General features: G+C 39.4%; 1 protein-coding gene across 1 annotated transcript in view; it reads left to right on the top strand.

Moving 5' to 3' along the window:
• met (MET proto-oncogene, receptor tyrosine kinase) overlaps positions 1-13,631 on the top strand; it is a 70,072-nt gene extending 56,441 nt beyond the window's left edge. The window contains exons 16-21 of the mRNA XM_026174709.2: positions 2,301-2,381; positions 7,779-7,960; positions 8,078-8,187; positions 8,456-8,621; positions 8,710-8,846; positions 10,525-13,631. Coding sequence (XP_026030494.1) covers positions 2,301-2,381; positions 7,779-7,960; positions 8,078-8,187; positions 8,456-8,621; positions 8,710-8,846; positions 10,525-10,804 — 956 coding nt within the window. The 3' untranslated portion in view covers positions 10,805-13,631. The remainder of the gene's footprint in view (positions 1-2,300; positions 2,382-7,778; positions 7,961-8,077; positions 8,188-8,455; positions 8,622-8,709; positions 8,847-10,524) is intronic.
• The last annotated feature ends 1,467 nt before the right edge of the window (positions 13,632-15,098 follow it).

Here is a 15,098-nt window from a genome sequence, read left to right as displayed (position 1 = left end):
TCATTGTGACCATTCAAAAATGCAGTGATAATTAAGTACTCACCAAAAGCACTAACCTGAAATCAAAATGAACTGTTGTTAGTGTTGTACAGCATGCCTAAATTGTGCACTCTGATGAAATAGTGCACACTATATATAATATACACAATACAAGGGTGATTAAATTGACCTCAAAACAGCGCCAGTGTTTATAATCTCGCAGTCTTGGTCCAGTGTCAGTTTGCATTTATAGAGAAAATAAAAAAGTATCTGGACTCGAGGCATAAAAATCAATCCATTTGCTATGCCTTTGTGGTCGGTCACAAATTAACACCCAGATATATACAAGATGAACACAGCCAAAGTAACACAATCTAAATTTGTATTATGTGGTTCTTTTAACAGGAAGTTTGTGGAGATTGACTTGTTTTTGTCAGTCGTAACAAGAACTGAACAGTTTTGGATTTACATTTTGTTATGTTACATCCATTATGCTACGCTATGTTACGTTATGCTACATTACATTACGCCACGGTACGTTACAATAGGCTATGTTCCATTTAGCTAAGTTCCATTATGTTATATATATACTCAGCTCTACATTACGTTTCATTACTTTACTTCACTTTTAGGTCCAGACACAGAAGCCTTTTGCTGTGAGAGTGCTAACCACTGCACCATTACACCACTCTCCAATTAGCTCTGTTATAAAACATTCACTCTATTGCATCTATGTATACTTTTTTAGTAAGGTTCAAGGTTGTCTTCTATTGAGATGTGTTTATTTACCTTTATGTTCCATCAGCGTATAGACATCACAGTCCATTTAGCATTCACCAATCTCAACATTTCTATACACATGTGTAACTTAAACCTGTTTTTCTGAAATAGAGAAATAATACTGTAAAAAAAATTATGAGCAATTTTCAAGATTGTGGTTGTTGTAACGCAAGAATATATTTAGGATTTATGTTAAGCTATACAAAAGTTAAAGTTACCCACAAAGGTTTTAATTGCCTGCATTATCAAACCGCAACCCTGACATGCAGACACAAAATCACTTCACATGGTGACATTTAAGTAGGCGGCTCACAGTCACAGATCAAATTCAGTTTCAAGAGGAGAAAAAGACCCAAACCCCTCCGTGTCACCCACAACAGCCCTCTGCCCCCTTGGCTGAATTATCCCCTGAAGTCTGGATTTGGTGGCTGGAGTTTTTCAAAGTGGCGTAGGATGATTTGTTCACAGCTAGTATTCCCAGGATCCATTGTTGAGAGTTGTAATCCAACACCAGCCATCTGCAAGGACGTGATAGAAGCACGCCGCGCTTATTTAATTCCTGCACCCCTCCCCGTCTGGGGCAGGCCTTCATGTCTTAAAGCAGAGTTATAATTCAATAAAATGTATAATAACTCAAGCGGGTTTGGCACTGGTTATGAGCTTATACGGGGTACTAATGAATACTGAGTTACTTGGAGGTCTAAGGTTTAGTGTGATGGTGAATTTGCTGTTTCGAGTGTGAAACACACGAGAGAGGCTATTTCTTCTTCTTTTTTTTTCTCCATGGATCAATCAAATCACCTCGATGCTGTTGCACCAAAATTTCATTTTTGTATGTATGCAGAGGACAGACATGTTTGTTATTCCTGGTACTGCTGTGAGGCCGATTAAAAGGGTGCACATGGCTAAAATCATTCTTTCGAGACAAAGGCTTATTTAAACCATGATATTCATTGATCGATGAATGCTAAGTGGCTAATTTAGTTGGGGTGGGGGGTGTCCATTTATGGGTAAGATTTAGAAACTGCGGTTTACCGACTGAATCTATGAGTACATCAAGCCATGAAGCAGAATATCTGACCTAAATTACATTCACAGACACGCGCGCAAGCAATTGGAATCTGCTTGTCTCAGTTTGCTTTGATGGACCGCCAAATTTCACCTTCATGCTTTTGTTATGTTTCTGAGTCACGGTGAAAAGTAGGATCGTCAAATTTTATGTCAGCTTGGGCCTCAAGGGTTCCAGTAACCCATTATAGAAGCATGACCTTAACAAACTCTTAACTGTTTTCTAGCCAAGTTTGTGATTAAATCATTGTTTTATGGCACAGTGGTAACAGATCTATTACCACTAATGGTGTGGCCTCCATCACAGCTGGATCCTATTGTCATTGGACCTGAAAGTGTTGCATCCCATTTATCACTGTCATTTGTGTGGGGTAAAGAAGTGCTATTTGTTAGTCCTTTACAGGTTTAAACACGAGGTTTTCATTTCCCCGATGATGACTGACTAATGCTGTACGTCGTGTTGTAACCTGCAGGCCATTTCGGCTGTGTTTTTCACGGAACGCTGCTTGAGCCAGACGGGCAGAAGCTACACTGTGCCGTCAAGTCCCTGAACCGTAAGTACAGGTTTTTTTTCATCAATGTGTTAGCTTTGGTTTTATGGTGTTTTTTGGCGGGTGGAGGGTCTTTCAGTTTTTTTATTTCTTTCTATAGTGTTTTCTTTCCAACAGTGATAAGTGAAATATTTAATTGCACATTTTTTAAATTATTAAACCAATGGTACTGTTTCTCACCTCACCGTTACTATGTTCTTTATCAGCTATCCTTAAGCTTGAATAAGGTGCCTGCATTTCAATGAACTTGTATACAAATACACACATATACACCAAAACCACTTCATTGGGAATACCTCTGCTGCTCATTAATGCAAATGTGTAATCAGCAACTACACAACCTTTTCAGTGAATGAACCAAAAAAGAAACAATGGGGCGGTGGGGAAAATGTCATTTTGTTGTCAGAAGTCAGAAAAGAATGGCCAGATTGCTTCAAGCTGAGGCAACAGTAACTCAAATAACCACTCGTTACAACCAAGAAGAACACCTCTGAATGCACAACGTTAAATTTTGAAGCAGATGGACTCCAGATCAATCTTCTGCATCACCTAATTAATACACTCTCTGACAATATGACACAGAGTTTGGATAGAGTAGTTTAACCTGCTCCCAACCAGCTTATGGGTTCACTCAAAGTTACCACAGTGCTTTATCCAGGTAAAAAGACAACCACTTTTGTGACTTTTAACCCAATATTTAGGCCTCAAGAGCCTAATTCAGAAAATATGTACAGTATGTAAACAAATGCCATTGGAGTGCTCCAAGGAGCATAACCATGTGTCTCACTCTGAAAATCTCACTCCAAGTAAATGTAATTAATAAATAAGAGTCAGGTGTGTGCAAACTGAGGCTTCCCTGGTTAAAATGCATCATGACCCCTCCTTCACCCGGCACACACAGACTAAAGACACTGTTGTTGTCAAAACGGATTTGCATCCAGCTACAGTTATTCAATCATTCATCTAGTTATATTATATTGCATACTTATTGTATGATATCACCGCGCTCCCAATGGCATTAAAGATCTCATCTCATCAGAAGCCTGAATCCTTTTCAGGCTTGAAATGATGGTGATGAATGAGCATTCGATAGTGAGGACAGCATTAGGGTCCCGGCTAATCGTGTAACCTGTCAGTTGCAGCAAGGGAGATTGATGCAGGAACAATATGGGGAAAGGACCTGTGCAGCTGCTGGGGGACACAAACCACAAGGATGGTAGGATAAGAGGTAGTAGGATAATTTTCGGTGGTAGGACAATTGTAGTGAACGTGCAATTCAATTTTGTTGCAGTCAGTAGCTTAAACTGATTCCTTTATCCTAATGTAGCTGTTACTATGATATCTAGTTGAATGGCAAATATGTTTTATGACAAGCACGAGTAGTTTATGTAATAGAGACATTCTCCTCACAGAAAAACTTGAGAATCAAAACTGAAATCAAATGTCTTCTCTTTCTGCCTTTGGGGTCTAACCTCAGCTGAAGGCTAAAGAGCTTCCATTTCTAACTAGATTATAGCAAAGTCAGCAGGGCTAAAGTGCAAGACACCAGAAGCAGGGATGCAATTGGCAAATGGGAATGGGTCAAGTCTGGGGTGAATCTTCAGGGAGGGTGTTTTCTTAGATGGGTTTCTATCAGCATTCTCTTTCCCCAAAGGTATCTAAGGAAGGGCTTCCCACTGATATCATGACAGGAGAGTTGCACCTTATCATACAATTATCATTCCTGCCAGTTTCCAAATGTCAAATGTTCATAAACAAAGAAAACATTTAAAGAGGGCCAATTCAGCCCCTTAATCTTTTTATTTTATTCTGGGCCTTGATGCAGCAACTAAATTCATGTTTTTAGTGTGAAATAAGCTATTTTAGCTCCTCTCCCCTTAAGCCAACTTTCTTCTCATTGGCTGCCCAGTTCAAACAGAAGGGTTGATCATAAGATGGGTGGGGATGAACGGCTGTATTCGGGTCATTCCTACTATTCGGTGCCATTTCAGTGTGATCACTCTTCATCAAAAAATACAAAATTTTGAATTATTTTAACATTTCATCTAAAAGAGGGATTTTCAACCTATAAGAAAAATGTATTGGTCCAGCTAAGGATATTATATTATAATATTTTTTAAAATCAAAGTCTTTACCCATGACGTGCCAAATGTCCACCCTGTTACAGGACATTCAATTTTCTATTAATAACTGTTTTGAATACACAGTTATAGTAATATTTACATTTTCTAAAAGCTACAATGTCCCTTTTTAAAATCTGCAAGAAAATTTCAAGGAAGTATTTTAAACAAGCATTATATTGAAAGAAGACAGGTTCAGTTTTAAGACACAGTGTAATTTCAAAAGATTGTTTTTAGATTCAAAGGGAATATAAAAAAAAAATTGGCTCCATTTTTAAGTAACTTAATTTTGCTGATTCATTCCCTCCCAATAACCAAAGAGACATGCATTAAGTTTGTTGATTTGATTTAATTAACAAAAGAAACACACAGGAAACAGGGTGGACAGAGGAGAAACAGGGTGGACAGGAGGTAACAGGGTGGACATAACATCAGTGACAAAAAATACCACCTTAAAGAAACTTTGAACACCTTCACCATGCCCGTCCAACCAACACAGGTAGATACATGTCCACATTAAACAAGCAAATTTTCACTGTACACCCAACATAATGAACATTTTTCTCACACATTTTACCTATGCAACAGACCAGCAACTCCAGTTTTTTTCAACGAAATCCCACACTTTCCTCTCCAGCTGAACTGACCTCTTATTCAAAGGTGTTGGTTCTTTCATCAGACACACAACCTGGTCATCCCTATACCAGGTTATGTCCTCACATGGACTTGGCCAGTGGAACTTGTTGGTCCCGTTCTTGTGCATGCATTTCACTTTAACATCCTCTTCAACCTCCAGAATGATTCCTGGGTAGGGTTCACCATCGTAGTTGATAATGCACCACTGACCAATATGATCTTTTGTGATGTTCTCAGGCCGGGTTGGTCCCTCAGTGCAATGTGGACTTGCCTCTTGACTAAGGCTTATCTCCTTCAGGCCATAGCATTCACAGTCCAGTACACCTTTGTCTGCCTGGCAAAGGCAGGTTATGTCCCTCTATTTTATTGTTCCTGGAGAGAAACTGAGTACTTGGTGGATTTTCATGGTTCCTTTGACAGGCACAAGTGTCGGTCCATCAATAATTTCTTTTACTTTCCTCTCAACATCATCTTCTCCCACAAAAAAAAGTTCCACTGAAGTGCCCATGTCTCTCAGCTTGTGAAACATAGCTTCTGCGTTGGGGATATCTCCTCCATGGCGGACAATTGTGTCAGCTGACCTTTTAAGGGTGGCTCCAATACCATCTGGAGCCCCCTTTCCATGGCTGGCCTCAAAAAAGTTCCAGCTGATGTTTTTGAACCCTTTTTTGAATGGCTCTTTTGAGAGCAGGTAAAAGTTGCCCTTTTGTTTGTATTGTGTAGCTGGACCATCGCTGAAGACATGGAGGTGTTTGATAAGAGGGTATCTTTCTCTGATCATGTCTAACACAGGGTCAAGATGGGCCCATATCGCAGGGGGATCATGCCGCCTGGAAGGTGAGATAGAGCAGAATGTTACTGGTGACTGTTCAGCTGCAGTGTACAGTACTCCAGTATGTAGGGTTGCCTGCTGGTGTGACCCTCCGAAGTGGACTGCTTGTACTTCTTGAGAATACTTACAGGAGTAGTTCTCACTAAAGTCTACATGTAGCAGACATTCATCGTTTCTCAAATTTTCTCTCAGTTGTCTGTAGGCCCTATACTGCCATCGGATATTAAAGACGTGCCGCCTAAATCTGAGTAGTCCGTCATGAAATTCCCCTGCAAGTGCATCCTCTGTTGTCATGACAGTTGTCTTCACTGTAATTGTTGACTTTTTACCAGATACCTCTCCATCATTTAATTTTTCATTCTCTTCTAGAGACCACTTGGTAAAGGCTATCTCTGTGCTGTTAGGAGGTCTCAAGAGTGTGTGTGTTGTACTGAAACAGTCTTTGCACTCACCGTATGCACAGACTTTGGATTTAGCATCACACATTGTTGCATCTACCATCTCTTCAATGTGTTTTGTTGCTGACAGACCTTGGACGTACAGGGCATTGGCCATGAACTGTAAGTTCTCATGTGTCCTGCACTGACAGGTTTCACGATTAGCTTCTGTGGGCACCACAACCCAAAATGGTCTTAAGGTGCAGAAACAAGAATATGAGACCTGATGCTCAGTTTCTGAAAGAAACTTATGGTGCAGATTCTTCAGTGAATCAGTTAGCAAACGTTTCTGTTTTTTTATTTTCTTTTGAGTTACAGTTTGCTTTCGTCCTGTTGTCATCCGACTGACGTCATCTCTTAAGAAGAAGGCCTTTATTTTCTGCTTGCAATCAACCCAAAAACTAAACTTCTATCATCTTACGTCCCCCCTGTTACCATGTGTCCCCCCTGTTACAGTGCATAGCAATAACAGGGGTGACGGTAACAGGGGGGAGATTTTATGCTAAACTTAGCCATTACTACTAGTATGATGAACAACAAGCTAGTACATGGTGACCACTAAGAACCATTTTTAACATGTTTATTAGCCATATTATAAAAATTACAAAAAAAAAATTGTTTCCACTATTAATAAGCGTAACAGGTTGGACGTGTTATGCTTTGCCACATTACAAAATCTTGCTAAAACATTGAAAAAAGGGTTGATTAAAGAGTGGTACTTACTCGTCTTCTTCTTGAAAGTTTTCCCTCCAAAATATGTTACATCCGGGAGTGTCATGTGACTAAAAGAATAATCAGGTGATGTGTTCTATGGAATTCTTATCAGAGTAACAGGGGTGACAGTTGATTCAGGGACACAACATTTTTTAAAGATTTTAAGTATTAAACATGCATTAATAATAAAAAAGAACATTTGATGAGGAACATTAGAAATAAGCCAATCCAGAAATGATGAAAAATCTAGATTTTTTTTTTTAAGTTATATTTGTAACTGAAGTCGAGCAAGCATGACTGGGGACATAGTACTTTAGTGACTTGTGCTAAAATAAAAGTAATTTACTTTTAATGTATTTATCCTGTGTATATATCAATGTGTTCTATGGTAGAGGGGGGTTAAACATACAAGAAAATGGTTTAGAAATAAGCATTAGACAAGTTTTACACTAAATATACCATATTATGTCATTAGGACTCAAATGGCACCGAATACTAAGAATGACCCATTCATAATTTAAAAAGGAAAACCACAATAGGTCCCCTTTAACTGTATTTGATTTTGACTTTACGGGGGGAATTTTAGAAATGTTTCATGATAAAAGTCAAAAACTAACTAAGCTAACATGAAAATGATGTCAACTTGTTTTTTTCTTATCAGGCATCACAGACTTGGAAGAGGTGTCTCAGTTCCTGAAGGAGGGGATCATCATGAAGGACTTCAGCCACCCCAACGTTCTCTCCCTGTTGGGTATCTGCCTTCCGCCAGAGGGCTCACCCCTGGTGGTTCTTCCGTATATGAAACACGGCGACCTGCGCAACTTCATCCGTGATGAGGGACATGTAAGGGCCCACATATAAGCATGTTGCAAATTTCTGCACCAGAACTTTAGTTCATTTCAAGACACATTTCACAAGTTTGATGATGTGCAACAAGGTGACTGTAATTGATTCTTCCAGAACCCAACAGTTAAGGACCTGATGGGCTTTGGGCTGCAGGTGGCCAGAGGGATGGAGTATCTGGCCAGCAAGAAGTTTGTCCACCGAGACCTGGCTGCCAGGAACTGCATGTGAGCTGGCATTTACTCATTTAGCATCAAGTGATGGTGTTTTAAATATAAAAAGGCACAACACAGCAGAAAATAGAAGTAAATACAGGTGGGAAGAGACAGAATCAAGAGAGCAATAAAGAGTAGAATAAGTACCTTATAACAATGGCAAGTAGAAAATAGTCAAAGAAAATAGTACTATAATACTATAATTAGTATAGTAATAAGTTAATTATTTCAGTTATTGTTAAAATGAAGTAAAAAAGGCATTTCGTGTTTTCCCCGACAGGCTGGATGAGAGCTACACAGTAAAGGTGGCAGACTTCGGCCTGGCCAGAGATGTTTATGACAAAGAGTATTACAGCGTTCACAACAAGAGTGGAGTCAAGCTGCCCGTTAAATGGATGGCTCTGGAGAGTCTGCAGACGCACAAGTTTACCACCAAATCAGACGTGGTGAGGACTTTTTAGCAGTGTTTAACTGTTTACATCAGAACAACAAGTATGTCATTAAAGGGATAACAATGAAACTCTCTCCATGTAGTGGTCTTTTGGCGTATTGCTATGGGAACTCATGACCCGCGGAGCTCCGCCGTATTCTGATGTGAACTCCTTCGACATCACGGTGTTCCTCCTGCAGGGGAGGAGGCTGCTGCAGCCCGAGTTCTGCCCTGATGCCCTGTGAGTGTGCGCACATACAGTATGCAGAAGTTAATTTAAATGGAAAACCAGTGCGAGTACAACATTTCTTTTCTAAAGGCTTCTTGATTCTGATTGCTGAGCACTTGTTGCTGTGGTATGTGAAGTGCTGACCCATTAGTGAAAGAGTTACTGGAAGTGTTAAGAAAACCTTTTCTCTTGACACAGTCGAGTTTTTCCAGTTTTCTTTGGAACAGTTCACATTGGAACTGCTGCCAATCACTTGTCAAACCAGGACTGTTTAGACTGTTTCAAGCAAACTTACCTGAAACTCTTAAAATAACAAAAGAAAATCCTTTTTTTTTTTTTTAAACTCAGTCATTTTCAGCAAAGCTCACTTAACACTTGCTCTTATCCATTAAACTCTGGCCTGTGAAGCAAATGCCAAGAATGATCTCATACATCCCAGATAACATCATAAGGTGCATAGTGTGTGTGGACGTTAGAGGGGAATGGGAGTGTTCAGGTGAGGAGGCAGAGGCCCAAATTTCCCAAGCTATAAATTAAACAGACGTCAGGAGATGATGCACATCTGCAAATATTTGTGCAATGTTTCATCCACGAGTGTTCACAGGATGTTTTGGGTCCCAGATTATGGCAGACTCGTTAATAAGGAGGTGTTAGTTCCTGAAGTCTTAACATTCAATTGTTTTGGGGGGTTTTATGGTTATTTTGCTTTGGTGCAAATAATAAAAATGGATATTTTAGAGCTACAATATAATAAATAAAGTCATTACACCAAGAAAAAATATGCAATAACTTAACCAAAGTCACATTCAAGATCTCCAGAACTGACTAAACTGCTAGGATTGCTGGGAGCCCACCACTTATTTGCTGGGCCACATAACAACAGATCACGTGATTTGTCCGCCCAAAAAGATGTGTTTACAATATCTATTTATATTACAGAAATATCAAACATTACAAACACCTTCTAATGCTTTTTTTGTAGCAGGGGCTACACAGTTCACGTTTCCCGTGACCAAGAATTCACCTCTTGTGTTTGTAGAAAGAAATGCCTCGTCGCTAATGGACATAAATAAACAGCAATCAGACTCGGTACAGAACAATCACTAAGTGTTTGTGTTTGCGCAATTTTTTGGGGCTGCCCTCATACACTGGTTTTCTAAATTGGCACTTCTTCAAAAAAAATAAATAAAACAACTTTAGAGAATTTGTAAAGTAAGCATTTGTCTCCAATTAGTGTAAATTAATTTTCCTCTTTTGTAGAGCCCAACCATTACATCATATCATGGCGGATATTATGAGTGAATTTTGGCCTCTTACAGACATGTATAAATAAAAACAATCAGAAAGGTCCTGTGGGCTGTTTTGATATCTTGTCCATCACATAGCTTATACATATAACAAACATACATACATAGATTTCTTTTCACCCTAGAAATCCTGAATCAGTCAGGCTCTACTGCTGTGCAAGTTATTTCAGAAGCCACATAAACAAAGACTTCTTAGAGAGGAGCAATTACATATAATATACCCACATCAATACAGCAGCTTTTAAGTCTTTACACTCTACATCTCAGATGCTAGCTTTTGACATTTCAAACATTTTGCCAAATCACTGTACAGTGTACAGGTGTAACCACATGGTAATGTCCTGCCTTCATCATGATTTAATGTCTCTCTTCTCTGCTTTTAGCTACACGGTCATGATCGAGTGTTGGCACCCAAAGCCTGAACGACGGCCCTCATTCTCTGAGCTGGTTTCCCGCATCTCTGCCATCTTCTCCAGTTTCAGCGGCGAGCACTACGTCCTGCTCAACACCACGTACGTCAACATAGACAAGATGAGCCCCTACCCCTCCCTCCTCTCCTCCACCGTTTCCTCCTCCTCATCCTCCTCTGAGCCTTCAACATCCACTTCCCTGCCATCCCGCTCCCCACTCTTCTGTCAGGTGGCCCAAGACTGCTGCACCTGAAAAGGGAAAAGGGAGCGGATGATGGATGAGACTCGGAAGGAGGGATGAAGCAAGGAAGAAAAGGTGAGGTGATGAAGACTCTGTTTGAGAACTACTGTATGTATTTGCCAAACACTGGACACTGCATGCTGAGGGAAAACAGACCTTTCACTCACTGTGCATTGATTGTGGCCCTTTGACCTTCTCAAGCGTCACCAAATGACAGTGGTCTCCAAGAACTTTAGGGCTGACCTTTTCAACTTTTGTCAATCTTTTCTGACCTTTCATTGACCCAGAGGAGCAAGAGGTCAAACGTCCTCCATCGTGTACAAGACAACTACAATGCCTCCTTGGAGATTTCCGGTAGACAAAACGGCCATCGAAGAAGCACATCTCAGTGACTGATGCACCCACACACAAACCAGGGTAGCTTTCTACTCCTCTGTGGGTGGCATGTGCTTCAATGAGTGGATGTGGCTCAGACCTTTACTGCATCTGTAATGTGAATGAGTGACAAATGGCCACGTAGTCATGTTATATATAAAAGTCACACCTCCACAAACCGTAAACATGACTTCATGTTACCTGAGAGACAATCTAGCCTGTGCTCTGATGGGTTTTCTGCCTCGGGTGTGTAAACTGAGGCATACTGGAGGTTAGTGGCAGTGTGTAAGTGTACAGTGGGATGTGTACAAATTCTGCTGCCTGTGTGCAGATCACTGGATGCTTTATTTGTGTAATTGTCTTTGGACCACTAGCTTTCTGATGGGTAAAAATTCCCCTTTCAGAAATGTGTTTCACCTGTGGGGAATCCCCAGATGTTTCTGGTGGTGAAATAAAAGCCTTTTTTTTTCAACTTGAAACTTATATATCAAAAAATGAATAAATAAAAATGCAGCTCACTTTGATGTTTTCTTGGAAGTAAGAGTAATAAATGAGAACCGTGCAAGTCCAGGGAGTTTTGTTGTTGTTGCTTACTGTATGTCGAGCATCTGTTTCGTACGGCTTGCATTTTATTGACAGAAAAACTGTGTACAGTGTAGCTGATAAAACGGGTTCGCAGCCACAAGGTTTTTTATCTCACATTTAATTCATTCAATCAAAGCTCATATTTTGATGCCTTGAATAACTTTTAAATTTTTTGTTGTGCTCTGAAGAATCTCAAGTTATCGCACTTCAAAGAGTCCCTGTGTTTGTCTGGCCTCAAAACAGGACTGTCATTTTATCTGACTGTAACTGACCGCTGTATATTCTTTTATGATCGCTCTGTTTTGATGTTTAACAACCCTACCCGTGTATTTGAAAAAATCTGTTGCCTCTTGACTACAAATGATGTACAATTTAGACTTTCTGAGAAGCATGTGATAGGGTTTGATATTTCATTCCATTTACTTCTATTCATTTCAGCACAATCTAAAAATTAGAGTCAGACCAATATGATGCTGGACCGATGTTATAAGCTAATATTAGCTTATTACCAACATATTGGTATTGCTGTGTAGAACCCAGTATAAATTGTTTTTTTGTTTTGTTTTGTTTTTTTACAGTCTGTAATGCAAGAACAAGATACTTAAAGAATTGTAGAAAATTTTCATCCTTTCTGTTTATTCTGGAGAGCATGGGTTCGGAGATGCAGTTCTCTCACCACACTGTGCAGGATATGTAGCAGAGTAGCATCGCAGCTCAAGAAATGGTCGGGTTTTGTCTCTGTGCAAGTTGTGTTTGTGGAATACACAACAACAACAACAGCCCCAGTATTATATCTTTAGGTTGTATTTCTGAGTATACTGTATATATATATATGAACAGAAGCATTGAACATTGGTACCTGCCTCAAAGCTTCTCTCCCAGCTAGAGCAAGAGGCAGGGTACAGCCTGGACAGAGGCTGGGCTAACACTATTTTAAATGTTCTGTTCTGTTTGAATGTGCCAGTTAGTCAAATGTATAAAAACGTATTGCTGCATCAATTTGCCATTGTAATTTACTCAAGTCCCTAAATCCAAGTGGTGACATTTGTGATGACCATTATATAACTAGAAATGACTTCTTTTTGTGTTATACTGGAATATACAACTTGAATTTGAATTATACGGTGTGCTGAAATTAATGGAATTAAATGGTTTCCTGAAAAAAGAAAACCAGATTGTCAGAAATGCAGCAGTTTGATTTTTTAATTGGTTAGCTCTCAATTCCAGTAATTTGTCACCAATGGGCTAAAACTTCACTCATGTGGTCAGTGTCCATTTTAACATTGCTATATGTAGCAGATTTTTGTTTTTTGCTTGTACGTTGTTGTTTAAAAAAAAAAATCTGAATGGCCGCTGATATGATTGGGCCATTAATGGACAGTTATGAATGTTTGCTATGACAAGAAAATTGCTGTACTATATTTTTGTATTGATGATGAGCCTCTTCTTCGCTGGGGTGACCAGGGGTGAGTGAATCATGCCACAAACAATGATTAAAACCACTTGTATATGAACCACTGCCGTTAGGTAAATACAGACAGAGACGTGTGGATTCGTTGTGGGTCTGTGTGGATGCTCGTTTAGCTTCATTGCTGGTAAATCATCTTGAAAACGATGTTGTACAAACTGGAGCCGCCTCACAAAACTCAAAGACTGCTGTCTCTTAGATCATGTGATTTTCTGATGCTTTGTTTGTTTTTAACACTGTCTGTTCTGTGTGTGTGTGTGTGTGCGTGTGTGTGCGTGTGTGTGTGTGTGTGTGTGTGTGTGTGTGTGTGTGTGTATGAATTCGTCTATACAAAAAATCCTGAAGGTACATGTTCCTATGTAATGTCAGTTGAATTCTGTCAGTGTAATAAAGCTATATTATCAGAATTCATTTACTCTTCTTTACGTCCTTTGCTTACCGTTGAGTTGGCCATGCTTTTTTTTTTTTTACTGAACAAACCGTCCTTTGAGGTGAACATAAAACAACCACAGAGAACTGTAATTACTACGCAGGGTACTGCTGCATCATGCTTTCCATATGTAGCCAACATGCAGCTGCTACTGAGTCAAAAATGCTTCCACAATGAACAATAAAGGTATTGTTGGTGAAATCACACACTGTACGCATATTTGAGAAAACCTGTTTGAAGTTTTGTTTTGTTTTTTTAAATGATCCTTAGTTAGGCACAGACAGAATAGTTGTTCTCAAACTGTGTGAGAGTGATACAGTGCCTGCCTTCAATTACTGCCTTTGTTCTGACATTCACCCTTTTTTGTTTCCACTGCCTGTAGGTGACCTCTGACCCCTCAACTCTAGCTTCCCTCTTTTCTTTCACTCATTTTATATACCTAGTCTAGACTTTCCCCCTTCTCTCTCTGTCTAACTGAGGTGACAGCTTGACTTTCAGGACTGGGTAGTTTTGTGCCGTTACACAGCAAATAGTCTCAGTCCAAGAGCCACAAACCTCTTCAGGAGCATCTTCAAGAGATGAAAAGGTTGTTGCTGGTGTTTGACAAAAGTAAATTCGATCTAATCTGTATTCTTTTACTGTGAATTGTGTGCTGACTTAAGCAACATTTTCTTGGTTTTTACTGTTAACTGTCACTTTTAAGTTGTGGGGTGGAAGTGACTGAAAAGGTAAAGGTTAGCGGTTCAAAGCTTGGCTACTACAGACTGCGTGTCAAACTATTTGTGGGTAAGTGTGTGATTAGGTGAACAAGGTTTGGACTGAAAAGGGTTTTCAGCTGTATTTTACCATTTCTGATTCCAATGAATCAGACAAGTTCTTAATTAATGTTTGTATTCATATTAGAATCCATAAATCTCTGCAGATGCAAAATAAACTATACTATACTAGCCTCTGAGGTCAAAGTCAGAATGAATGGATATGCATTTCATGATTATTTTCGTTTTTTTTTTTCATATATATTATTGAATTTCTTGTACATGTGGTTGATGACTGTGTGAAGCTGCTGCCATTAACTGTGTTGATCTAAACTGTGTTCAGATCAAGGAACTGACCTCACAGCTCAGTGTTCACTAGTGGTGCTTGTTTCAGTCATTGAGCAAATGTACTGTTTATAAGGGTGGAGAAACCTGCAGGCTGCTAAGACAGAAGTGACTTGGATGAGTGGTGACACGTTTTCTCCAACTAAAAACGCTACCTCCAGATGAACAGAACCAACTTTTTGGGATGTCTTTAGATACCTTTGCAAATGTCATTTGAAAATACTACTTGTGCCCCAAAAATTATGTTATTGATCAAACCTAACCATTTTCTTTTGCAAAAAAAAAAAAAAGCGTATTTTTCTTACAAAACATTAACTTTTTATTTGTATATATGCAATATTGTGACTA

The sequence above is a fragment of the Astatotilapia calliptera genome, chromosome 7 (genome assembly GCF_964374335.1).
Source record: "Astatotilapia calliptera chromosome 7, fAstCal68.1, whole genome shotgun sequence".
Lineage (NCBI taxonomy): Eukaryota > Metazoa > Chordata > Actinopteri > Cichliformes > Cichlidae > Astatotilapia > Astatotilapia calliptera.
The sequence above is the reverse complement of the archived record's forward strand: the minus strand, read 5'-3'. Positions and strand labels throughout refer to the sequence as shown.